Raw genomic sequence first — 26,746 nt, 5'->3', positions numbered from 1 at the left:
GAGTTTGAGGTTGCTATGAACTAGGCTGACGCCAAGGCACTCACTCTAGCCTGGGCAACAAAGTGAGACGGTATGTATGTATGTATATGTAAGTAAATAAATAATATATATATTATATATATAAATAATATAAATTTCAGAAAATAGGACATTGGTTAAGAAAATTAGCCACCCCATATGGCTAAATGCTAGGGAGTCATTAAAATTAACCTTAATGTGTGCCTATAGTCCCAGCTACTTAAGAGGTTGAGGCAGGAAGATCACCTGAGCCCCAGAGTTTGAGGCTGCAGTGAGCTATGATTATGCCACTGCACTCCAGCCTGGGCAACAGAGCAAGACCCTCTCTCAAAAAATAATAAAAATAAAAAAAAATAAGTAACCAGCTGGGCATAGTGGTGAGCACCTGTAGTACTAGCTATTGGGGAGACTGAGGCAGGAGGATCACCTGAGCCCAGCAGTTCTAGGCTATAGTTGATTGTGCTCATTCCTGTGAATAGCCACCATACTCCAACCTGGGCAACATATATAGTGAGGCCTGTCTCCTTAAAAAAAAAAAAAACCAAGGTAACTGCATAGTTGACACAGAAATGTGTCCTCAATATATTCTCAATTTTTACAAAGATTTTAAAAACAGAATAGTCCCACTCTTATTTCAAAATACATATACAAATATGCACAGAGATGTAACAGACAAATTCTTCACTATGGGAATCTAGGGGACAACCTCTTTAACAGATAAAATACAAAGAAATTTTTTAAAAAGAGAGTGAGAAAGGAGAACCCTAGATTAAAAGAGATAAGAAACATCACATTAGGCCAGGCACGGTGGCTCACGCCTGTAATCCTAGCACTCTGGGAGACCAAGGCAGGTGGATTGCTCAAGGTCAGGAGTTCGAAACCAGCCTGAGCAAGAGCGAGACTCTGTCTCTACTATAAATAGAAAGAAATTAATTGGCCAACTAATATATATAGAAAAAAATTAGCCGGGCATGGTGGTGCATGCCTGTAGTCCCAGCTACTCGGGAGGCTGAGGCAGAAGGATCGCTTGAGCCCAGGAGTTTGAGGTTGCTGTGAGCTAACGCCACGGCACTCACTCTAGCCTGGGCAACAAAGCGAGACTCTGTCTCCAAAAAAAAAAAAAAAGAAATATCACATTACAATGTTGAGCATTGTGGATCTTATATTAAAAAATATTTAGACTATAATGAGAGAAATTTAAACACAAAATTGGATTATATTAAACAATCATTATTTGGGGGAGTTTAATTATGGTATTGTGATTATGTCTTTTTTAAAGTTCGCTATATTTAAGAAATTAACCAGGTATGATAGCACACGCCTGCAGTCTCAGCTACTCAGGAGACTGAGGTGGGAGAATCACTTGAGCCCAGGAGGTTGAAGCTACAGTGAGGTATGACTGTGCCACTGCACTCCAGCCTGGGCAAAAGAGTAAGACCCTGTTTCTAAAAAAATAATAAAATAAAATTCTTTATACTTAGATATGTGGAAATATTTATGGTTGAAATGATAGACTACTTAGAATTTGGTTTAAAAGAATACAGAAGTGGAGAAGTAAATGAAGTTAAGATGAAACAAAGCTTGCCATGAATTGATAGTTACTGAAGCTGGGTGATGGGTACATGGGGGGTCCATTATGCAAGTCTATTATTTTTTAAATATGTTTGAAATTATTTATAACTAAAAAATTTTAAATTGAAACACATTCACATTGGATATTTTATATTGACTTAGGCATGATAATAATACTGTGACTATATTTTTCAAAAAAATCCCTATTAGAGAAACACTCTCAAATGTTTAACAAATACAATTTTTAAAATACCTGTAACCTTTCTGACTCAGCTGTGGGAACATCAAAGCAAACACCCTAAAAGAAAAAAAAATTTTTATTTAGATGCATGTGAATTGATTTTTTTACTAATAAACTTGTATTTGCTGATAATCTTATATTAGCTTTTTAAAAAAAAGATTAGATTTGGCCCATGATTGCTTAGAGGGACCAAAATAGATAACACAGTATATATCATGAATGACAGAGACTGGCTGCTTAATATATTCTCTAAATATGAAAAGTAACTAAACATAATATCTAAAAAGAAGCTATTATTACTTATAAAAATCTAGAGCATTCTCTACAAGTGTTTGTAGACACTATACTGTTGTGATATGTCCCTTGTAAAATGATCCTTCTAATAGATTCCTTTGAAAATTAAATGCCAGAAAGTTTATTACTGAAGAGCTACAATGTTTATCAGATAATGAGACTGATACAACCCAAGAAGTTTTCTCTTTGGTCTTGGTTGCCAATAAATTGAAAGTTAATTTAGTACTAAAGTACAGCAACTAGTTTGCCTATTGATCTTGTTATATTTTCCTCCCCCACTCTACAATTTTTCTGAATGTGTATATTTTCTCATACTTGCCTCAAATCTTTTTTGAAGGGAAGTAATATTAAACTTTGAGAGAGAGGATTATTTCCAATAAACAATCTAGCTAATAAATTCCAATCTAGAATCAACCTATGTAGTAAAGTTAGATGAATAAAATATCTTCACAAAACCATTAGAAGAAATCAGAACCACTAAGATTACCGAGTCTTAATTTTGCTATATAAATGTATTAAAATACTTATTTAATTCATATAATTATCCTTATTAATAGCCAGGAACAGGCCACTTAAAAACCAATATAGTATGTTCTCTAAGTTTTAGAGCTGTTTAATGTTGCAAACATGAGTTATGTAGTCTTAAAGAATAAACACACACAACCCCACATAATATGTATACAAGAGCAGAAACTTAGATAACTTAGGTATTAGTTAAAACTAAGCAGAATTGGCTGGGCGTAGTGGCTCACGCCTGTAATCCTAGCACTCTGGGAGGCCAAGGCGGGCGGATTGCTCGAGGTCAGGAGTTTGAAACTACCCTGGGCAAGAGCGAGACCCCGTCTCTACTATAAATAGAAACATATTAATTGGCCAACTAACATATATATAGAAAAAATTAGCTGGGCATGGTGGCGCATGCCTGTAGTCCCAGCTACTCGGGAGGCTGAGGCAGGATTGCTTGAGCCCAGGAGTTAGTTTGAGGTTGCTGTGAGCTAGGCTGACGCCATGGCACTGACTCTAGCCTGGGCAACAAAGTGAGACTCTGTCTCAAAAAAAAAAAAAAAAAAAAAAAAAACTAAGCAGAATGACTTACAGCTCTGAGTTATATATAAAACTCCCCAAATTTATAACTGGAAACAAACTAACACAAAGAGAAAACAGTATTATTCATCTTATTAGGACTTTAAAAAAAAAAGAACATTATTTGCTAGTCTTTACAAACATCCGTGATGGTTGATTAAAAAGCTTTTTAATTGTCCAGAAAAACCTACCATATTTCCTTTTAGGAGGCACATTCTGGTAATCTGGGACACAGCATTACTACTCAGCTTTCTGTTAAGTTCTTTCCAAGCACAGCTGACATCCTGTATTTCCTCTAGGCTTTCCAGAGTCATGGTCACAAACCCCTTAAGGAATAAAAGATATATTATATTTGGAAAAATATCAGTGGCAGCAGGACAATGAAGTTCTAATTCTATAGCCCTTCATGACTTAACTGTGCATTTCTTATGAGCCAACAGTATTACATGGTTGCTAAAACAACTTCTTTGAAATTGTATTAATAGAAGACTAATATTTACAGATCACTGAAAATACTATTCTTTTATGCATTACTATAAAGATTATATTTAATTACAACCATCATGCTTTAAGAGAGAATTAAATCAGAACACTGGAGAAAAATAACAAGGTAATAAAGAATTAAGGAAATACTGAAAGACAAAGTTAGTTTGGAATGGAAAAACTTACAAGATGACATAAACCTCTTTAAACTTTTGAAGGACTATTCAGAAGCAAAAATTACTTGTTCTGTAAAACTTCACTGACAGAAAAACATGAGGAAGATACAAGGAGGCATTCACGTAACAAATATTTATTGAGTACCCCCTATGTATGTGCCAAAGACTCTACTAGGTGCTAAAGATACAGTAGTAAATAGTCTTTTCTCTCATGGAGGTTACATTCTATGGGATGGCTGAGGGGTGGGAAGATAGTAAACAAGCAAATACATAAAATGTCAGATGGTATTATAATAAGTTTCATGAAGAGAAATAAAGCGGGGCTAAGAATAGAGAGTAGAGGGAGTGTCTATAGCCATATCATTCTGAATGTGCCCAATCTCGTCTGATCTTGGAAGCTAAGCAGAGTTGGGCCTGGTTAGTACTTGGTTAGGAGAGTAGAAGGAGGAGTAAGCTACTTTAGAGTGATCAGGAAAGACCTCTCTAATATGGCGATATTTGAGCAGAGATCAGAATGAAGTGAAGGAGGAAGCCACATGGTTATTAGAGGAGAACATTCCCAACACTAAAAGAAATTGCAAAGAGGAGTAGGTTTATGTTTGAGGAACACCAAGGAGGTTAGGGTGGCTGAAACAAATAGGGGGAGAGTGATAAGATATAAGGTAGCAAAAGGAAGACCCTGTGGGACATTCACTGTAAGACATTTGTGATAAAGACTTTGAATTTTGGTTTAATCCATAAAAGAAATTTCAAACCACTAAAACCCTGTTTCTAAAATACTTAATCAGGTTAGATGATCCATCTGCCAAAGAGGGATTCTTTCATTGGATAAGGGCTGGGATTAAATGACCTTTTAGGTATTTCTTAGCTCTAAAATTCTATCTTAATAACTTCTTAAGAAATATGTTTTCAATACTGTCTTAAGAAGTACTTGGTAGATTATTAGGGATAGGATATTTGCTTGTTGCTAAAGTATCACCCCACAGATTACTAATTACACAGAGTACAACATACCATTACAATGGGAATACATGGCAGTTTCCATCTTAAACAAATGATCAAACTAAGTATTACTAACTAGTACTGGAACAATCTGATATTATATACCTCCCAATACGATGCAGTATGAGGTACACGATATTACCTATAAAGTACTCTTACCAAAAATGTTTAACCTGAATATAAAATCAAGCTCTGTCATTAAACTTCTAGTTTACAGGAAAGACTCTAGATAAAGACAAAAGTTAAATGATGCATGAAGAATTCAGACAAATCCAGAAGGTAGGATATTCTACCAGACAACTGACCTAGACCCTTGACAAAATCAATGTCATAAAAACTAAAAAAAATGGGCAAACAGTTCCGGAGTAAAAGAGACTAAAGAGACATAATAGCTGGCGGGCATGGTGGCTTATGCCTGTAAATCTCAAGTACTCAGGAGGCTGAGGCAGGAAGATGGCTTGAGGACAGGAGTTCAAGACCAGTCTGGGCAACAGAGCAAGACCCTATCCTCCCCACCCCCACCAAATTTTTTTTAATAAGCCAGGCATGGTGGTACATTCCTGTAGTCTAATCTACTTAGGAGGCTGGGGCAGAGGGACCACTTGGGCCTAGGAGTTTAAGAAGACCAGCACAAGTAGTGAGAACTTGCGCCCCCCCCCCCCCCCCCCGCCAAAAAGGACAGTGACATAATAACCAAATGTAACATAAGAACCTTAACTGGATCTTGACTTTTATTTTTTTTAACAGACAGTCTCACTCTGTCACCCAGGCTGGAGTGCAGTGGCATGATCCTAGCTCACTGCAGCCTCAAACTTCTGGGCTCAGATGATCCTCCTCCTGCCTCAGCCTCCCTAGTATCGAGAACTACAGGTGCATGCACCAAGAAACTCAGCTAATAATTTTATTTTTTGTAGAGACAGGGTCTCGCTATGTTGTCCAGGCTGGTCTTACAACTCCTGGCCCCAAGCGATCCTCCTGCCTCAGCCCCTGAAAGTACTGAGATTCCAGGTGTGAGCCACCACACCTGGCTGAATCCTGATCTTTAAAAAAGATATATACACACAGGTAGGGGTGTGTGTATAGATATATACACACACGTATATGTACATATACGTGTGTGTATATATATATATATATAGAGAGAGAGAGAGAGAGAGAGAGACAGACAGACAGACAGACAGAGAAGAAACAGACTTGGGCCCCATAAGTCACTCCCAGCAAAATGCCATTTGGCTGAACTATTAATACATGCCAGGTGGAAACCATCAGATGCCCCAATGCACTAATTTGTGCTATATCAAATAAGTCATATGCAAGTTAACCTACCTTGGCTCTTATTCCCTCTTCTCTGCCAAATGGGCTGCCCAAAATTAGTCTACCCTATCATTATCCCAAAATCCTGCCAGCAGGCTCTCATCTTATAGATGTCCAAAGGACTAGGCTTGCTTGCTCTCTCTACACTCACACATAAGAGAGGTCTTTTATTGACAGGTCCCCTCACCCTGGGACTCCCCTCACTTTTACCTGAATTAGTAATAAATCTTTGAACTACTTGCACCCAGAAGCTCTGGTATGATATGTTTTGACATCTGATACCAACCTGGCAATGGGCCAGGTCAGATGGTGTTACACACACCCCTCCACACATACAGGCAGTCCTTACTCTGCATGCTACTGTGTTAACTCTATAGTCTATTTCTCACTTCGCATGGTTCCAAGGCAACTTATAAAATGAAGAATAGGTTCTGGTATGTAAGTTTCAGTTAACAAAGTTCTGTACAAAGTGAGGATTTCCTATACTTCTTTCCAGATACACAGACAGACATTTCTGGGATAATGAGGAAAAATCTGAATATCGACTAAATATTATATAATGATACTGACTTATTAATTCTCATAGATAAGATTATGGTATTATGATTATGTAGGAGACTATCCTTATTTTCAGAGGATGCATGTTGAAATATTTAGGGATGATACTATCTTTCAACTTACTTTCAAATGGTTCAGCAAGAAAAAGTATATACATATAAAGATATAAAGCAAGAAGAAATCTATTGAATGGTTCCTAACACAAAGAAATGATAAATGTTTGAGTTGGGTATGTTAATTAGCCTGATCTGATCACTATATACATTGTATATATCAAAACATCACCATGTACCCCACCAAAGATGTACAATTATTACTTATCAATTAAAAAATGAAAATAAAAATAAATTTTAAAAAAGTTAAAAGAAGAGACATAAAGCAAATATAGTACAATATTAACAGCTATTGAGTCTAGGTAGATGGTATATGGTTATTTATCACATTATTCTTTCAATTTTTTCATAGATTTAAAAATTTGGAAGAAGTGACTGTCAAAAAAGTATTTGTTAAGGGGTGAAGGAAAACAAGGAGACCAATTTCTCATACTGTAACAGTTTTTTCCTGCACAGAAAGCAGAATATATTGAAGGATTTAAATGCAATACTCAGTAATTTACTATATAGTATCTGCTATGGTTCAATTTTAACCTTTTCTCAACCACATACAATTTTCTCACAGATTTCTACCTTATCAGAGGTGATTAAAGATCGTGGTTCAAAGTTCGATGCACCAGAAATGTGGGCTAATGCTGCAGCCAACGCATCCACTGCCCCTTTCTCTTCTATCAGTCTCTGAGCTGATGGTCGGAAAAAATCAACAGCAGCATAAGAAACAGAAGCCAGAGACCTGTGGTTTAAAAATAGTAAATTTTTTTGGTCAAGATACAAGGAAAAAATGAAAGATAGGAGAATGAATGGGAAAAGAAAGAGTAACATTTTCATATTTTAATATAACTGTCTGCTGATAAAATTGATGATTAAAATTTTCTGATATTTCAACTAGGGGAGCTTAAAGATGAACAGCCTAATACAAAAGAAAAAATTATTCAGCAAGGTCAGAAAGCATACCTGATGGCATCCATGCTTTTAGATTTAACTAAATCCATTGTAGAAGGAACACCTACACGTTTAAAAGTAATTCCCTGAAAATAAAAGAATTACATTAAAGAAAAATGGAAGTCTTTACAATTAATTTTTAAATTAATATAGTTTGTTGAATTTCCATTTCTAGGACTTAAAGATTTCCAAGCCCTACAAGATTAAAAGATCTGCTTTTTAAATAAATCATTATTTACAAACTTTGGAAAGAGAAAAAATTTTTTCGAATTCCTTCAGTTAACAATTATGGAATTTCACTTGCAAAACAGAGCTGATTCAAAAGAAAAGAAAAAGACATTGTTTAAATCTATCAAATTTTTTTTCCTTTATTACCTCATCTCATTCTACAAAGCATATGAAAGAGCATATAAAAACATACACAATAAAAATAAGAAAAAAATGTAAATTACCACAAAAAGCCCAGACCACAGAAAATGTACGCTTTCTTATATAAACTGGCTCTTACACCATTACTCAATATAATCTTAGCTACTAAACAAAGACAATGTTTGTCTTGTTTATTTGTGACAGAATCTCACTCTGTTGCCCAGGGTAGAGCACCACAGTGTCAACCTAGCTCACAGCAACCTCAAACTCCTGTGTTCAAGCAATCCTCCTACCTCAGCCTCCTGAGTAGCTGGGACTACAGGCACATGGCACCATACCTGCCTAAATTTTTCTATTTTTAGTAGAGATGGGTGTCACTCTTGCTCAGGTTGGTCTTGAACTCCTGACCTCAAGCAATCCTCCCTCCTCGGCTTCTCAGAGTGCTAGGATTACAGGTGTGTGTCACTACACCCAGCCTTACACTAAGACAATGTTACAATGTCCACCCATTTATAATGCTGGACTGAAATCACAATGCACTTTTGATTTTAGGATCAAGGGAAAAATTCAAGGGAAAAATGAGAAAATCAGCTCTTCTGTCTTCACAATAAAAGCTGTGTTAAAAAAAAAGTCTTGCAGCTAATATAAATTTAGATCTCCACATGCTTCACATTCAAATGCAGCTTAAACTGAGAAGTTATAAAGACCTACTTGTAAGAACAAATATAAAAAGAGCCCTTTTCTAAGGCATCATTTAGATAATAAGCCCAAAATAATTTAACTCTACTTACTGCTTTTTGTTCCACATATCTTAGTTGACCTCTTTCTCTTGGTTGATAAAAACATATACAAATCCCTGTCCGGCCAGCTCTACCTGTGCGTCCAGAGCGGTGGATATAGGACTCAACATCCTAAAGATAACAGACGTAAAACATTAAAAAAATATGGCAATTCCAGTCACTCCAGCACCCAAATAATAATGCTAATATTAATAATAAAAACATTTTTATTTCAATCCTATTGCTCTTTTCAACATCTCAAAGAATTTATATGTGTGAATTTTGGGGTAAAGAGCATATGATTTAAAAACTTTTGATCCACTTCATCTTAGGGTTCTTTATATGGCAACTTTTTACAATTTCTTTACATGATTTTTTTCTAAATCCTAACAATAAAGTTAATCGTTTGTAATGGTATCAGATTCTGATGAATTTAACACACTAACAAAAAATGGCTAAGAGCAAGAATAGATGACATACTTTTCACATCCCAAGCAATACCATGTAAATAAAATGGGAATTTATAAAATTGCTCTTATTTTCCCCAAATCAAATCCCATTTCATACCTGAGGAGGAGAACTTTGGATCACCAGGTCAACCTCAGGAATGTCCAAACCACGGGCAGCCACATTGGTTGCCACCAAAACTTTAAAACTACCTTCTCTGAAGCCTTTCAGTGTAATTTCTCTTTGTGATTGTGCAATGTCTCCATGTAAACACTGGGCATTCTATTTGGAAAAAGGGGGAAAAAATGAAGTATATAGCTCATATTTGCAACTGACAGCACCGGAACACCAGTCTATGCCTTTTTGCATTGTTTTTAAATCTTGTTTTCTGATAATTATAACAGAGCATACTTGCTATAAAAAAAACCGAACATTACAGAAAATATTTAACACAAAATGGAAAAGCTTCCCTAATACCACCCTCTTAGAAATAATTCACTGCTATAGTTCAGAGGATACTCTGTCAGATTTTATTAAAAATACACACATACACACACATTATTACAGTACTCACAAATACTACTATATACTATGTAAGTTTTGTACTTATTTATAAAAATGGGGTCATACTATATAGGTACTATTTTCTAACCTACTTTATAAATTTAGTATATTTTAGCTATTTATCCACATCTGTAGATGCAATTGTTTGTTTGTTTTTAAGAGAGAGTCTCACTCTCTTGCTCCAGCAAGAGTGCAATGGCATGATCACAGCTCAATGTAACCCTAAATAAACTCCTAGACTCAAGCTATCCTTCTGCCTCAGCCTCCCAAGTACCTGGGACTGCAGGCATGTGCTACGACACCTAGCTAATTTTTTCTATTTTTGGTAGAGACAGGAGTCTCACTCCTGTTCTGGCTGGTCTGGAATTCCTGACCTCAAGCGATCCTCCCACATCAGCCTTCAGAGTGCTAGGATTACAGGTGTGAACCACCATGCCCAGCTTTTTTTTTTTTTTTTTTTTTTTTAAAGACAGGGTCTCACTCTGTCATCCAAGCTAGAATGCTGTGGCATCATCATAGCTCACTGCAACCAACCTCAAACTTCTGGGTTCAAACCATCTCCCGGCCTCAGCCTCCCAAGTAGCTGAAACTACAGGCACACCCCACCATGTCCAGCTAATTTTTCTATTTTTTTGTAGAGACAAGAGTATTGCTCTTGCTCAGGAGGGTCTCAAACAAACTCCTGACCTCAAGCAATCCTCCCACCTAAGCCTCCCAAAGTGCTAGCATTACAGGTGCAGAAGAATATTAACTTTATCCTGAGGACAATTTGGAACAAATGAATGTAAGCAGAAAAATATCATGAACATATTAACATTGTAAAAGGAATACTCCAGCTACAATGTAGAGACTACATTAGAAAAGGGCAAGATAAGGCCCAGCGCTCAGGCCTGTAATCCCAGCACTCTGGAAGGCCGAGGCAGGGGGTCCCTGAGGTCAGGAGTTCGAGACCAGCCTGAGCAAAAGAGAGACTCAGTCTCTACTAGATAGAAAAAATTAGCCCGGCCTGGTGGCACACACCTGTAGTCCCAGCTACTCAGAAGGCTAAGGCAGGAGGATCACTTGAGCCCAGGAGTTTGAGATTGCTGTGAGCTAGGCTGATGCCACAGCACTCTAGCCCAGGCAACAGAGGAAGACTCTGTCTCAAAAAAAGAAGAAAAGAAAAAAAAAAAAGGGAGGGCAAGATAAAACCTAGGGCAGGGGTGAAGAACCTGCGGCCTTAAGGCCACACGTGGTCTTCTAGGTCCTTAAGTATGGCCTTTTGACTGCAATGAAATTTTACAGAACAAATCCTTTTATTTTTATTAATACATTTTTGTTTGTCTTTTATATTTTTATTTTATTTTTAAAATACTTCAAAAGGAAATATATATATATTATACAATCACTTTGGATGAATCAACTGCTGACTTGGCAAAGGTTTTATACTTCATTTGGATCATAATAGAAGATTTTCTTTGCTATGAAGAGTTACTCGCTTTGGGCATTCTTGGAAACAGAACACAGGGAATAGATTATCTTCAACAACTTTCAAGATAAACGTCCTGAAGTTGGACTGAATTTGATAATTTTAATGAGTGCATATACAGATCGTGTACTTTCCGTGACAGGAAAACATGAAGAGTTTATTGCACAGATACAAAAAAGGATTAACATATCCAGATGCTCTCCTGTCTTTTCACTGTATCTTGCATTAACAAAATATCTGTGCTGAAGCTACTATTTTAAGTGACACTTTCCAACAAGTTATAAGTATGGTTAACTGTAGTTGTGCAAATGCAACATAGCATCATCAGTTTCATAACATGCTGAAGTTAAACATGTGGATTTCCCCTATCATTCTAAAGCGTGTTGGCTATCACAGGGACAAGTGTTAGCAAAATTTTATCACTGTGAGAACATACAGTAAAATTTTATGAAGAATAGAATCAGCAATGTCAATTATTGAAAGAAGATTTCTATAAGAATACCAAATTTCTGTGTGATATCATGTCAAATCAAAATGATTTGAACATTTCTTTTTTTTCCACCTCCACCCTTGAGCATTTCTTTGAAAGGTAAAACTAAGTCTATATATGATATGTGGCAAAAAATGCATGCATTTCAAGAAAAGCTATTTTTTCAAAACACTTCTTCAAAAGGAAATTTCAGATGAACATTTTCCCCAGTTAGGAAAGGTCATTAATGAACAGGATGATATATGTGAATCATTTGAAGAATACACAGCTATTATAGACCTATTAATGGACAATACAATGAAAAAGCTTCACTGACTTTGAGAATCATGACATCACACTCAAATTAGCATTTCAGCCTCACACAGTTGATGCCACCAAGATATCTAAAGAACTACAGATGGAACTGATTGAGCTTCCAGTAGATGACATTTTAAAGTCATTGTCTGATGCTAAGAAAGATCCAATTGAAATACAGAAAATGCAAAATACTCACACCTTTGGCAACATGCCTGAAAAATGCTTTCCTGCTTTTTAACCACTTATTGCTGTGAATCTACATTCTCCTACCTAACCCAAATGAAGATGCCCTTAAGGTCACAAATGACTAATACCCATCTAGAGGATCAACTGAAACTGTAGATGTCCATGCTGTGACCAAATATTCAAATGCTTTCCAACAAAAAGCAGACAAAACAAAGTCATTAAAAGCTTAACTTTAAAATTAGGCCAAGCGTGGTGGCTCACACTTGTAACCCACCCTAGCACTCCGGGCATGGTGGTGCATGCCTGTAGTCCCAGCTACTCGGGAGGCTGAGGCAGAAGGATTGCTTGAGCCCAGGAGTTTGAGGTTGCTGTGAGCTAGGCTGATGCCATGGCACTCTAGCCTGGGCAACAAAGTGAGACTCTGTCTCAAAAAAAAAAAATGTAGTCTGTAAATTATATCTCAATAAAGCTTTTAAAAAAAAAAGGTCTCCTACTTTCTGAGCTCTAGCTATGTCCTTCACTTTTGTCTGGATCTTCTCTTTTCTTTGATCCTGCTACCCTTGGCATCCTTAGTTTAGATTCTAGGCCCAGCAGTTTCTCTTCAGTATGGGGCTTTGTCCAGGAATGGGAGCACTGGCTGTTACTTTTGAAAGTTTATATAGGGCCCAGCTTGCTCCAGTTCCTACACACCTTCCCTCTGGCTCCTCACAATCACCCTTGAGTGTCTAAAAATCCACCCAGTTTTAGCTGCTATTCTCAACAATTTGTTTGAGAATATGCTTTCCAGGGAGCATCTGTACTTAGAACTAGCACATTCTACCACATACATACAGGTCTTACCCTTATCTACCTGCTAATGTTTTAGAAATCATGAAAATACCTTGTCATTTATTTGTCATCTATGTTGTTTGTGGTTGCCCTGTGTTTTTACGTGGAAACTGGGGATTTATTTATTTATTTTTCCTACATATTTTTAGTTGGCCAATTAATTTCTATTTTTAATAAAGATGAGGTCTTGCTCTTGCTCAGGCTGGTTTTGAACTCCTGACCTTGAGTGATCCTCCTGTCTCAGCCTCCCATAGTGCTAGGATTATAGGCGTGAGCCACCACGCCTGGCCTGTCTTCTGTATTTCCTGAATTTTCAAGTTTGTTTATTTATGGCAAAACTAATTCATAGATGAAGGTATATAATATCTAGCTCTTTTTCTTTTTGTGATGCTTATATCCACTGATAACACCATCAGTCTTTTTTTTTGGTGAGACAAAGTCTCACTCTGTTGCCCGGGCTAAACTGCCATGGTATTAGCCTAGCTCACAACAACCTCAAACTCCTGGGCTCAAGCGATCCTCCTGCCTTAGCCTCTGAGTAACTAGGACTACAGGCATGCGCCACCATGCCGAGCTAATTTTTTCTATTTTTTTTTAGTTGTCCAGCTAATTTCTATTTTTAGCTCTTGCTCAGGCTGGTCTCAAACTCCTGAGCTCAAGCAATCCTCCTGCCTCAGCCTCTACAGTGCTAGGATTATAGGTGTTAGCTACCATGCCCAGCCTCATAATATGTTTTTTAAGAAAAGAAAAAAGACACGTGGATTTACTATTCTGATTGATTCATTCAATAAATATTTGTAATTAGTTTTATTACACAATTCAATATTACCCTCCCTTACCCACAGAAATTTATTTTTTTTTTGTTTTTGAGTCAGGGTCTCATTCTGTTGCCCAGGCCCAATCATAGTTCACTATAGCCTCCAACTCCTGGGGCTCAAGCAATCCTCCATAGGCTCCCAAATAGGTAGGACTACAGGTGCTTGCCACCACACCCAGCTTTTTTTTTTTTAATTGGTAGAGATGGGGGTCTCACCATGTTGCCAGGCTGGTATCAACCTCCTGGCCTCAAGTAATGCTAACTACCTTGGCCTCCCAAAGTGCTGGAATACAGGCACAAGCCAGCACGCCTGGCCTAGAAAAAAACTCATTTTTTTCAACCTTTGTATTTTCCAGATCACATTTTCAAAGACTTGAAATAATTCTGACAAAAACTGATAGAATCCTATCCTTACTTAAGTTGTAGGAGACTGACTATAACTTCTTTGTGAATTAAACCCAATTTTGAGAATGACTATCAAATTTGGCCCACAAAAGACAATATGATTTTTGTTCAGTGATTCATCCCCATAATCTCAATTAGAGAAAGCAAAAGAAAACACTTACCTCCCTGGTGGTCCAGTGAGAAAAAACAGAAAAAAAAAGAAAACACTTACCTGTTTTATGTGTGGATTCATAGCCATTTCAGTTACATTCTTCTTGGTCTCGCAGAAAATAATAGCCCTCCCTTCAGACCCACTGTAGACTTGAAGGACATCTCCAATAACTGCTGGCCTCTGAGACCAATGACACTGGATTGCCAAATGCTTTGAGGAAAGAAAATGTCAAATATCTGTTTCATTAAAATTATTTAAGGTATCTCTTATACATTTTTTCTATCAGGTCAAGAATTAGCCTTCCTGGGAAACGTATACAAAGACTCTCCTCAATTCCATTTAAAAACAAAATACAAATGACCGTCAATAGGTGAAAGGATAAACAAATCATAATATATTCAAATAACAGAATACTATCCAGCACTGAAGAAACCAACTACCAATACACAAAAAAACTTGGATGAAACTCAAAATACACGCCCAGTGAATAAAGTCTTAGAGAAAAAGAGTACATGTAGCATGATTCCATTTATATGAAGTTCTAGTATAGGGAAAACTAATGTATAGTGAGAGAAAAATCAGAATAATGATTGTCTCTGGATGGGGATAAATGACTGAGGAGGAGCATGGGTTGATGGTAATACTCACTGTCTTATAAGGGTTTGGGTTAAAAACACATGTATGATTTTTCAAAACTAGGCAAATGTGCACTTAAAATTTTGCATTTCATTGTATATAAATTTTCTTTTTGAGACAAATCCACCCAGGCTGGAGTACAGTGGAATCACCATAGCTCACTGAGGCCTGAGACGCCTGGGCTCAAGCAATACTCCTACCTCAGTCTCCCACATAGCTGGGACTACAGGCACATGCCACACATCAGACTGACTTTTTAAAATTTTTTTGTAGAGACAGGGTCTCACTATGTTGCTCAGGCTGGTCTTGAACTCTTGGGCTCAAGTGATCCTCCTGCCTAGGCCACCCAAAGTGCTGGGATTTACAGGTGTGAGCCACCAGGCCTGGCCTCACTATACATAAATCTTATCTTAAAAGACTGTCAATATTATATGGATGAACCTCAAAAACATGCTAAGTGAAAGAAGCCAGAAACAAAGTCACATATCATATGATTACATTTACAGTCACGCGTTGCTTAACGACAGCAATATGTTCTGACAAACACGGGGTTAGGTGATTTTGTCATTGCGTGATCATAGAGTATATTTACACAAACCACCTAGATGGTATAGCCTACTACGTACGCACCTAGGCTATATGGTATGGCTTATTGCTCCTAGGCTACAAATGTGTACAGCATGTTACTGTACTGAATACTGTAGGCAACTGTAACACAATGGTAAGTATTTGTGTATCTAAACATATCTAAACATAGAGGAGATACAGTAAAAATATGGTATAAAAGATAAAAAATAGTACACCTGTATAAGACAGCTCCATTATAATCTTATGGGACCACCGTCGTATATGCGGTCCATCGTTGACCAAAACATCGTTATGCGGCGCATGACTGTATATGAAATATCCAGACAGGCATATCCATAGAGACAGAAAGCAGATTGGTGGTTGACAGGGGCTAAAGAAAGGAGGGAATGGGGAGTAACTGCTTAATGGTTATGGGGTTTCCTTTTGGGGTGAAGAAAATGTTTTGAAACTAAATAGAAGTGATGGTTGTACTGTAAATGTACTAGATGACACTGACTTGTATACTTTTAAATGGTTGGTTTTAGTTATATGAATTTTACCTCAATAAAAAATTGTAAATATTGTGCTCTACTTATAAATATGCATGCTAAAATACTTACAAGGAATTATACTCATTTCTGCAATTTAAAATGAGTCAAAAATAAGATGGATATAGAGATGGATACACATGTAATAAAGGAAATACAGTAAAACATAATGTAGAATGTAAATGGCAGTGAACACTGTAAAATTCTTCCAACCTATATGTTTGAAAAGTTTTACTACAAAATGTTGGGAAAAACTTATATTGCATATTTTAAATCTGTGCATTTTAACATATATCTCAATAAAATTGTTTTTAAAATAACTGTAACATATATGAATTACAGAATACCTGAAAAGCAGAGAAAAGCACAAAGAAAACTAAGAATCACTTGTATGACCTACAACAAAGTCTTGCTTCTTCCCCACCTCAAAGAAAAAAAACCTGAAACTGATCAGCCCACAATCACCATCAACTCAAACAAAAATGAAGGCAGCAAAACATGTTAAATAACACCACAGGGATGCAAATAAGCAATACTGAGACTAGGGAAAACTTGTAAGACAAATAATGAGTTTTTCAACAAAAAATTGCAAAGAAAAAGAACTTGTAGATTAAAAAATATGTACGACACATATCAACCAGTTGAAATGTTAAGGATCTTATTTGGATCCAGAGTTAAACAAACTTTTTTTTTTAAAAAACAAAAAGGCAGCTAGGGTAATGTGCACACTAGATATTTAAGGATATCAAACAATTACTGTTTTTCTTCTACTGTGATAATGACTCATTATTTTTTAAAAGAGCCTTTACTTATCATTTAAAATATATATATGATTAAATGAAGATGAAATGATGACTGGGATTGCTTCAGCAGGGGTGAAGAATGTATTAGGATATAGAAAAGATCACTATTAAAGCCTGGTGATGGGTACATCATGTTCCTTATGCTACTCAATTTTTGTACAGATTTGAAAATGTCCTCAATAACTTTTTTTTCCACTGATACATTTTACATTCTTAGTGTAAAACTTTCAACCATTACAAAATACACAACATTTCTTTTGACCATTCTACACTGCTTCAGTCCCCTTTTCTAAAGTAATCATTATTTGATGTTTATTCTTTCAACCTATGTTTGTACATTTATATAAATACATAAAGAATCCAACTAGTACTATTTGTATAATTTTTTAAATAAAGTGATTTTGGGCCGGGCGCGGTGGCTCACGCCTGTAATCCTAGCACTTTGGGAGGCCGAGGCGGGCGGATTGCTCAAGGTCAGGAGTTCGAAACCAGCCTGAGCGAGACCCCGTCTCTACCAAAAATAGAAATAAATTAATTGGCCAACTAAAAATATATATACAAAAAATTAGCCGGGCATGGTGGCGCATGCCTGTAGTCCCAGCTACTCGGGAGGCTGAGGCAGTAGGATCGCTGAGCCCCGGAGATTGAGGTTGCTGTGAGCCAGGCTGACGCCACGGCACTCACTCTAGCCTGGGCAACAAAGTGAGACTCTGTCTCAAAAAAAAAAAAAAATAAAAAATAAAGTGATTTTGTACATATCATTCTGCAATTTAGTTTTAATAACTCACTCTTTTTTTTTTTTTTTGTAAGAGAGTCTCGCTTTGTTGCCCAGGCTAGAGTGAGTGCCGTGGCATCAGCCTAACTCACAGCAACCTCAAACTCGTGGGCTCAAGCAATCCTGCTGCCTCAGCCTCCCAAGTAGCTGGGACTACAGACACGTGCCACCATGCCCGGCTAATTTTTTCTATACATATTAGTTAGCCAATTAGTTTCTTTCTATTTATAGTAGAGACGGGGTCTCGCTCTTGCTCAGGCTGGTTTTGAACTCCTGACCTTGAGCAATGTGCCCGCCTCGGCCTCCCAGAGTGCTAGGATTACAGGCGTGAGCCACCGCACCCGGCCTATAACTCACTCTTAATTCGTTCTTTTTAACCACTACATTGTATTCTATAGCTATCATTATTGTCCACTAACCCTATTTTTTCCTACACACACACACATATACACATCTATTAAACGGAAAAGTAACATATGGTACAAACCTGTCATAAATACTATCTTTAATTTTTTTGGAACATACTATTAGCTTAATTTTCATGAAGTCAAAATTATCAGCCTTCTCCGTTATGGATTCTTCTTCTGACTTCTATGTTTAAAAAAGTGTTCCCTTTCCTGAGATCAAATAACTATTCACCTACATCTACTTTATTTTATGGCTTAATTTTTGAATCTTTCAAAAATTTTTTATGGTATAAGATATGGATATGGGATAAGGATCTTCTTTCACCTAAGCTTTAACAAATTATCCCAGCATTATTCTTTTCTAATCAATATGAATCACTTTCTTTCTTTCTTTCTTTTTTTTTTTTTTTGAGACAGAGTCTCACTCTGTTGCCCGGGCTAGAGTGCTGTGGTGTCAGCCTAGCTCGCAGCAATCTCCAACTTATGGGCTCAAGCAATCCTATTGCCTCAAGCAAGTCCCAGCTCCCAGGTAGTTGGGACTACAGGCATGCACCACCATGTCTAGCTAATTTTTTATATATATATTTCAGTTGTCCAGTTAATTTCTTTCTATTTTTTTCAGTAGAGACAGTGTCTTGCTCTTGCTCAGGCTGGTCTCGAACTCCTGAGCTCAGCAATCCTCCTGCCTCAGCCTCCCAGAGTGCTAGGATTACAGGCATGAGCCACCGCGCCTGGCCTGAATTACCTTCTTTATTGCATTCGAAATACAAGCCTTTCTTTGAGCTGCTTTAAATAAATAAATAAATAAATACTTTAAGTCTATCACTATGGCTGCTTGTATGTCTACTATCAGGATGTGCCTGTTCACATACCTTTTTTTCCCTATTTATTCTATTCTGCTCCTCAGTCTCAGACTATAAAAATACATAGTTATCTTATGGACTAAGAGCAGAAAAGAAAGATTAGGCCTGAATAGGTACCCAATGCTTAAGTTGAGCTTCAACAAATTTCAAAAGTAAATACCAACTAAAAGCTAAAATCTATCATGCTGGAAAGCTACTTACTTCCACAGTAGTTGCAGCCTTTTGAGTCATTTTTCCAACAAGGTCAACCTGTTCATATCTGGATTTCATGTATTTTTTTGCAACTTTGTATACCCACTGTGGGCAAGTTGCAGAAAAAAGTAAAGTCTGAGGATTGTCTTCAGAATCTTAAATAAACAAAAAGAATTCAAATGTTTTCTTAATATCCCATGATGTAGCCAGCTCTTAAAAATCCCCCCAAGCTTCAAAGAAATAAAGAAAAATTCAAAACTTGGGGTGAATTTTTAACATACAGACTTCATTGCAATTATTGAAACTTTAAACTTTCAAACCTGGGGGACAATATGAAGAGAACTGAACCCGGAAGGAAGGTGAGAATTTAAGGAGGAACAATGAACAAAGAAATCAATAAAATGAGTTAGTAAATCTAACTACTGACTATAAAAAATCATATATGGAAGAAAGCATAGAAAGCTAAGAAAATAGTTAAAAGTATGCTATAATATTTTCTTTCTAAATGAGAGAACAAATACCAAATAACTTTAGTTTTGTTAGAATACTAGGGACAATGTAATATCAATTATGAAATAAAAAACTCATAAGTTTTTAAAATCAAAGAATAATTGCTAATGTGCTTATTTTGAATTAGGATGTACCAGTTTTGTAGGATTCGTGAATAATATCTTCAACTTGTTCGGCAAAACCTAAATCTAACATCTGATCCACTTCATCAAGCACAACGTGGCGCAGTTTAGAAAGATCCAATCGGCCACTCTGCAGATGGTCTTTGATACGACCAGGGGTCCCAACCAAGATGTCAATACCATTTCGAATATGATTAACTGGAGAAGAGAGAAATGCCAATAAAACGTAAAAATCAAATAGATACTTTCACACTATTTCTTTAGACTTAAGTAGCAAAACCATCTTTGTATTACATCATACATAGTTACTCACTTTGGCTTTGATATGATGTTCCACCATAAAAACAAGCCACGCTGAGTTTCCTAGTAATATCTTTGAAGTCTTTGGCTACTTGGTTTGCCAATTCCCTTGTTGGAGCCAAAACAAGTACCTAAGCAAGAGGTTTAAAAAACAAAAAAGATCACTCAGTAAGTCGAATAGAGAAGATATATTTAAAAAAAAAAAGATACTTTTCTAAAGACTTATGTAAATTCAAACTAAGACTTTTTAAAGGTGCATTTAAACTAGGAATCTCAATATTAATTTCTTAAGTATTTAAAGACAGTACAAATAACAAGAACAATAGTTTAAATTTACTATATTCTCCCTTACTTCCTTCAGGTCTCTTAAAAAGTCACTTTCTCAGTAAGGTTCCCAAGCCTCTATTCATATCCCCCTCCCCTCTTTGTTGTTTCTCCTCAGCACTTATACCACCTAAGATATTTATATTTTACTTATTCACTGACTATCTATCTCACCTCCTAAAATGTAAGCTACACCAAGGCAAGGACTTATGTCAAGTTAGGTTACTATATTCCTTACACTTCAAACAGTGCCTGTTAACAGAACAGAAACTCAAAAATACCTGTTAAACGAATGAATGAATGTTCACCACGTGCCAGGCACTAATGCTTTACAGGAATTATCTAATTTTATTCTTACAAAAACTTTATGGAGCAACATTACCATGCCAGTTGTACAGATGAGGAACCTATGACTTAGAGAAGTTAAAAGTCTTACCAAAGATCCAAAAGCAAGAAGTATTGGCGCTAGACTCTCCAGTAACATCTTTCTAGCACAAAAGCTTTTGAAGGCACTGTTGAGACTATGTCCTACCTCTATTACTTGCAGTCTTTCTTAATTTTACCCAAGAAATACAACTCTCCAAAAAACATTTATCCTGTAAGCCAACACAGCCAACCTGATTTGGGATAGCTGATCCAAGACCATTATGATTTAATTATATTTATATATGTGAATTTTCTTTTATACCACTTAGGAATCTTTCAAAGAACAAACTACTTTCATTTAATTACATTTATATACATGAATTTGCTTTTATACTGTAATATCACTTAGGAGTCTTTCAAAGAACAAACTACTTTTGGTCATATACATGTTCAAATTATGATGCCAATTTTTTCTTCTTCACTTTACCAATCTTAAAGTTCACACAGCTTCTAAAAAGGTCAAATTTTAGGCTACAATCTTACTAGTCCACTTTGTTAGCTGATTTTACTATTTATAAATTAAGACAGATCTCCAGTACCCCAATAATACAGAAACTAGCAATATCATTTCTGTAACACTCTTAAGAAGCTGACAGTAAAATAAATGATAGTGAACATTTACTGAACTAAATAACCCCTTTTTAGAAAATTCATTTGTTTAAAAGTAAAGCTAAGGACTAAATAAAAGAGAAGAAAAGGGTCACTAAATATATTAACCCTAAAAACTACTATATTAAGACCTGCTGGCTTCATGATACAAAGTTATCAAAGACATCTATGCATTTATACACATTACATTCATATGCAATAACTATTTCACTTTAGCTTTACTTGAAATTTCTTTCTGTGAAAATCAACATATTTTTGCTTTATGCCAAAAAAGGGCTGACTTTTCTATCTTTGAGCTTAGGTACTTGAGTTTTCAATGAGTATAATTCTTTCGCTTTCCATTAATGTTTAAAGCTTTTATTCCCTATAATGATTACCTTTGGTGAACGGCTTTTTTTACTTGTTTCTTGATTTCTTTGGAGTCTTTCAATCAAGGGGATGGCAAAAGAGAATGTCTTTCCTGTTCCTGTCCGTGCTTGAGCTATTAAATCTTTTCCTTCATATACAGGACCAAAGGTCTTAACTTGAATGGGAAAGAGATATGTTACCCCTCGACCTGTAAAATGAGATTTCATTAAAATATTTCCTTAAAACTAGCATTAGGAAAAAACAGATTCATCTGAAAATGACATTCCTGATTCCTCAATGTCTGCCTAAAGATACATCATCTAATGACATTTACAATTATTCCTACTGCAAACAGGAATTACAGAAAAATGGGACTGAGTGCAGTGGCTAATGCCTATCTTGCCTATCTAATGCCAGCATCTTGGGAGCCCAAAGCTGGAGGATCACTTGGGGCCAGGAGTTCAAGACTAGCCTAGGCAACATAGCAAGACACCATTTCTATAAAAAACAGAAAAATTAGCCAGGTGTGGTGGCATGTACCTGTAGTCCCAGCTACTTGGGAGACTGAGGCAAGAGGATCACTTGAACCCAGGAGTTTGAGATTACAGTGGGCTATGACTGGGCCATTGCATTTTAGCGTGGGTGACAGAATGAGAACCTTTGTCTCAAAAAAGGGAATTATTAAAAAAACTAGTCTAAGGCAAGGTGCAGTGGCTCACGTCATAATCCCAGTACTCAGGATGTTGGGATGTTGAGGTAGGAGGATCGTTTGAGGTCAGGAGTTCGAGAACAGTCTGAGCAAGAGTGAGACCCCACGTCTACAAAAAAACAGGAAAACTAGCTAGGCGCGGTGGCACATGCCTTGCAGTCCAGCACACCTGTAGTCCTAGGTACTTGAGAGACCGAGGCAGGAGGATCACTTGAGCCTAGGACTTGGAGGTTGTAGTGAGCTAGGATGACACGACTGCACTCAGAGTGGGACTGTCTCAAAAAAAAAGTTGGTCTAAACTTTTGGCAAATACATATAATTCTTAAGGCTAAAAAACAGCAGAATACTTAAAAGAATGATGTAGAAATAACTGCAATTAAGAAAGTGCTATTTACCTATGCTTTTTATATTCTCTTTTTGGTCAAAAAAGGCACGAGAATTGTACAAAACCTATTAGTAGATTTTCAGTTACATATCCATTAAGATGCACAGTACCTTTCAGAAGCTTTATAGTTTCTTCAGAAATAGGAAAATTGGAGAAGGCTCCCTCTTTCTGTTCACGTGTTAAAGTCTGTCAAAATGAAAGCAAAGTTTTAAATAATACAGTTTATATTCTACTCTTCCTCATTTACCATTTTTAATTTTACTAAACAAATTAACTTTATTTTTTATTTTTTTTTTTTTAATTTTTTTTTTTTAAGGCTGGTCAAGTGGAGCAGTGGGAGTGGAGAAGGAACAAAGGAATCTGTAACTGGTTGTGATCAATTAGTTGTAAACACCACTGCACTCGGACCAACCCAAATTAACTTTAGTTAGTACTTACAAAAATTGTATATCTTAACTCACAAGCAAAATTAGTGGGAAATTCTTTTAATTTCAAAAAAGTATCCCTTTACATAGCAAGCTTACTTAATACACTTTCCCACAGTAAATTTTTTAATGTTTAACTCACAAAACTCCCTTTAGAAATACATCTACTATATAAATTTATATCTCCATTTGACTAAGATATTATAAAAGTTATTTAATAATCTAAACCATACTTATATAGACAATATTAATTATAAATATTAACATAAGCCTATAAACTAAGCTAAATTATGTAACAAGGAAAATATACTTTTTCAAAATCTAAAAGTTAAAAAATTTATTCCATGGCTTTAAAAAGATTTCTTTTTTTTTTTTTTTAAGACAGAGTCTCACTTTGTTGCCAAGGCTAGAGTGAGTACGTGCATCAGGTTAGCTCACAGCAACCTCAGACTCCTGGGCTCAAGTGATCCTTCAGCCGCAGCCTCCTGAGTAGGTGGGACTACAGGCATGCTCCACCATGCTCAGCTAATTTTTTCTATATAAATTTTTAGTTGGTTAATTAATTCATTTCTATTTTTAGTAGAGATGGGGTCTTGCTCTTGCTCAGGCTGGTTTCAAACTCCTGACCTTGGGCAATATGCCCACCTTGGCCTCCCAGAGTGCTAGGATTACAGGCGTGAGCCACTGCACTCAGCCTAAAAAGCTTTTCTTTTTTAGGTCACTAACATAGGGGAAAGTACCTATAAACTTAAAGACTTCTTTAACATATATGCAATATGTTACCATGATACCATGATGTTATCATTTAACATTTATTGAAAACTTTGTGTACTAGACAATATGTATACACAACAAAGACAATATGTCTACGCAGTAAACTTTGTTACCCATGTGTTTAAAGAAAGTAGTTTCAGAACCACAGGCAACAGCAATTTTCAAACTGGGAACCAGATAAAAGAAATAATTTCAGATTTAAATTGTAAGCCATTTAAACACATCTCAATGCTATTATCTTTTTAAGATTAAAAGAAAAAAATGTATTACAAAAGTAATACTTTCATTATAGAAATTTTAGAAACCACAAACAGAAACAAATTTAAAAATTATTACATAATCCATTCAGCTAAAGCCACTATGAAACATACTCCTCCAATCCTCACTCTACCCACATAAAAAATTTTTCAACAGAAATAAGATCATACTGTATATACTGTTTTATAACCTCCTTTTAAACAAAATAGACTGAATATCTTTCTAACATTCTTTTATATCCTGTGGGATCGCTGTATTCTATTGTATAGATAGCATACCTTATTAAACTAATTGACTACTATCAGACATTTAGAATGTTTAAATTTTTTGCAATTATCAACAATATTACTGTGATAAGAATACTTATTCATAAAGCTCTGCATATTTCTTGATTATTTCCTTAGGATAAATTCCTAGAAATAGAATTCCTGGGCTGGGCGCCGTGGCTCACTCCTGTAATCCTAGCACTCTGGGAAGCCGAGGCAGGTGGATGGCTCAAGGTCAGGAGTTTGAAACCAGCCTGAGCAAGAGCCAGACTAGTCTCTACTAAAAATAGAAACAAATTAATTGGCCGACTAAAAATATATAGAAAAAATTAGCCGGGCATAGTGGTGCATGCCTGTAGTCCCAGCTACTTGGGAGGTTGAGGCAGAAGGATTGCTTGAGCCCAGGAGTTTGAGGTTGCTGTGAGCTAGGCTGACGCCACGGCACTCTAGCCCAGGCAACAAAGTGAGACTCTGTCTCAAAAAATAAAAAAAATAAAAAAATAAAAGAATTCCTGAAATCTAATACAATCTAAACAAAATAACAAAGTTAAATCTAATATAATACAGAGCATTAGACCAGGCAAAATCCCAACAGAGCAAGCAGCAACCTAACGTTCTACTACTAGTAATACAGATTTATAGGGCCTCATTTAGCTCAAACGACAGAGGCACTTCCTAACAAATAGCAAACTCCTACAAACAAAAAACACCATATTGTGTAGGGCAAGAATTCAATTATCTTTTCCCAAAACTCCCTAAAGATTATGCATTATATTAAGCTAAAATGTATTTAAATATCAGCAATTATCAGATGTAAAGAATTTCTAATTATCAAGAATTAAGAATGTCAACGTTGTTTCTTTGTGAAGACCTGAGTAATTTACTAATAATTTCTAACACTTAGATAAACCTGTCAACTTTGGTATAGGAAAACCATGAGATACTTTTTAACAAATTCTGTATAAGAAAACATCTACTGTAACAGTTACTGACAAAAACAGTGGGCAAGGAATGCAGATTCTATACTAAGCATGTCTACTGCACCTTCCAAAAAATTAATACCCGGGGACAAATTTCTTTAGACCATTTTTATGGCTTTTCGTTCTTGTGACAGAGTCTCACTCTGTCGCCTTGTGTAGAGTGCAATGGCACGATCGTAGCTTACTGCAACCTCAAACTCCTGGGCTCAAGGGATCCTCTTGCCTCAGTCTCCTGAACAGCTGGGACTACAGGCCCATGCCACCACACCTGGCTAACCTGGCTAATTTTTCCATTTTTAGTAGAGACAGGTCTCATTCTTGCTCAGGCTGGTCTTGAACTCCTGGCCTCGAGCAATCCTCCTGCCCCAGAGTGCTAGGATTATAGGCATAAGCAACCACCCATTTTTAGGTTTTATTCCTGTTTTAAAAATGCAAACAGCTTTACATTGAAACACAGTTAGGACCTAAAGATCATTTAACATCACTATTGTTCCAGAAGCAGAAAAAGCAGAAGGCAAAATATACAAAGTCAAGAGGATTTCTGTACCTTGTTGCAGGAAGTCAGAAGTCAATTCACAAGTACTGGTCAGGATTGAAATAACCATAAGAAATGCAAGTAGATGACTATCACTAAGCAATTGAGAAAAACTGTTTAAGAACCCAACTGTACAGAAAGGGGTTTTTTTTGTTCGGTTTTTTTTTTTTTGAGACAGAGTCTCGCTTTGTTGCCCAGGCTAGAGTGAGTGCCATGGCGTTAGCCTAGCTCACAGCAACCTCAAACTCCTGGGCTCAAGCAATCCTGCTGCCTCAGCCTCCCGAGTAGCTGGGACTACAGGCACGCGCCACCATACCCGGCTAATTTTTTCTATATATATTAGCTGGTCAATTAATTTGTTTCTATTTATAGTAGAGACGGGGTCTC

At 36.4% G+C, this 26,746-nt stretch overlaps 1 protein-coding gene across 6 annotated transcripts in view; it reads right to left on the bottom strand.

Moving 5' to 3' along the window:
* DDX50 (DExD-box helicase 50) overlaps window positions 1-26,746 on the bottom strand; it is a 34,243-nt gene that overhangs the window by 2,420 nt on the left and 5,077 nt on the right. For 5 of the 6 annotated variants that reach the window (XM_076010054.1, XM_076010055.1, XM_076010057.1 and 2 more), the window contains 12 exons: window positions 23,232-23,307; window positions 22,057-22,235; window positions 20,334-20,451; window positions 20,033-20,218; window positions 19,398-19,543; window positions 14,658-14,807; window positions 9,512-9,673; window positions 8,957-9,076; window positions 7,809-7,882; window positions 7,428-7,587; window positions 3,400-3,534; window positions 1,844-1,888 (listed from right to left, as the gene is read on the bottom strand). In XM_076010054.1, coding sequence (XP_075866169.1) covers window positions 1,844-1,888; window positions 3,400-3,534; window positions 7,428-7,587; window positions 7,809-7,882; window positions 8,957-9,076; window positions 9,512-9,673; window positions 14,658-14,807; window positions 19,398-19,543; window positions 20,033-20,218; window positions 20,334-20,451; window positions 22,057-22,235; window positions 23,232-23,307 — 1,551 coding nt within the window. The remainder of the gene's footprint in view (window positions 1-1,843; window positions 1,889-3,399; window positions 3,535-7,427; window positions 7,588-7,808; window positions 7,883-8,956; window positions 9,077-9,511; window positions 9,674-14,657; window positions 14,808-19,397; window positions 19,544-20,032; window positions 20,219-20,333; window positions 20,452-22,056; window positions 22,236-23,231; window positions 23,308-26,746) is intronic. The other variant, XM_076010059.1, reaches the window with a different exon arrangement.

This window comes from Microcebus murinus, chromosome 14 (genome assembly GCF_040939455.1).
Source record: "Microcebus murinus isolate Inina chromosome 14, M.murinus_Inina_mat1.0, whole genome shotgun sequence".
NCBI lineage: Eukaryota > Metazoa > Chordata > Mammalia > Primates > Cheirogaleidae > Microcebus > Microcebus murinus.
This window is presented reverse-complemented; position numbering and strand designations above follow the sequence as displayed.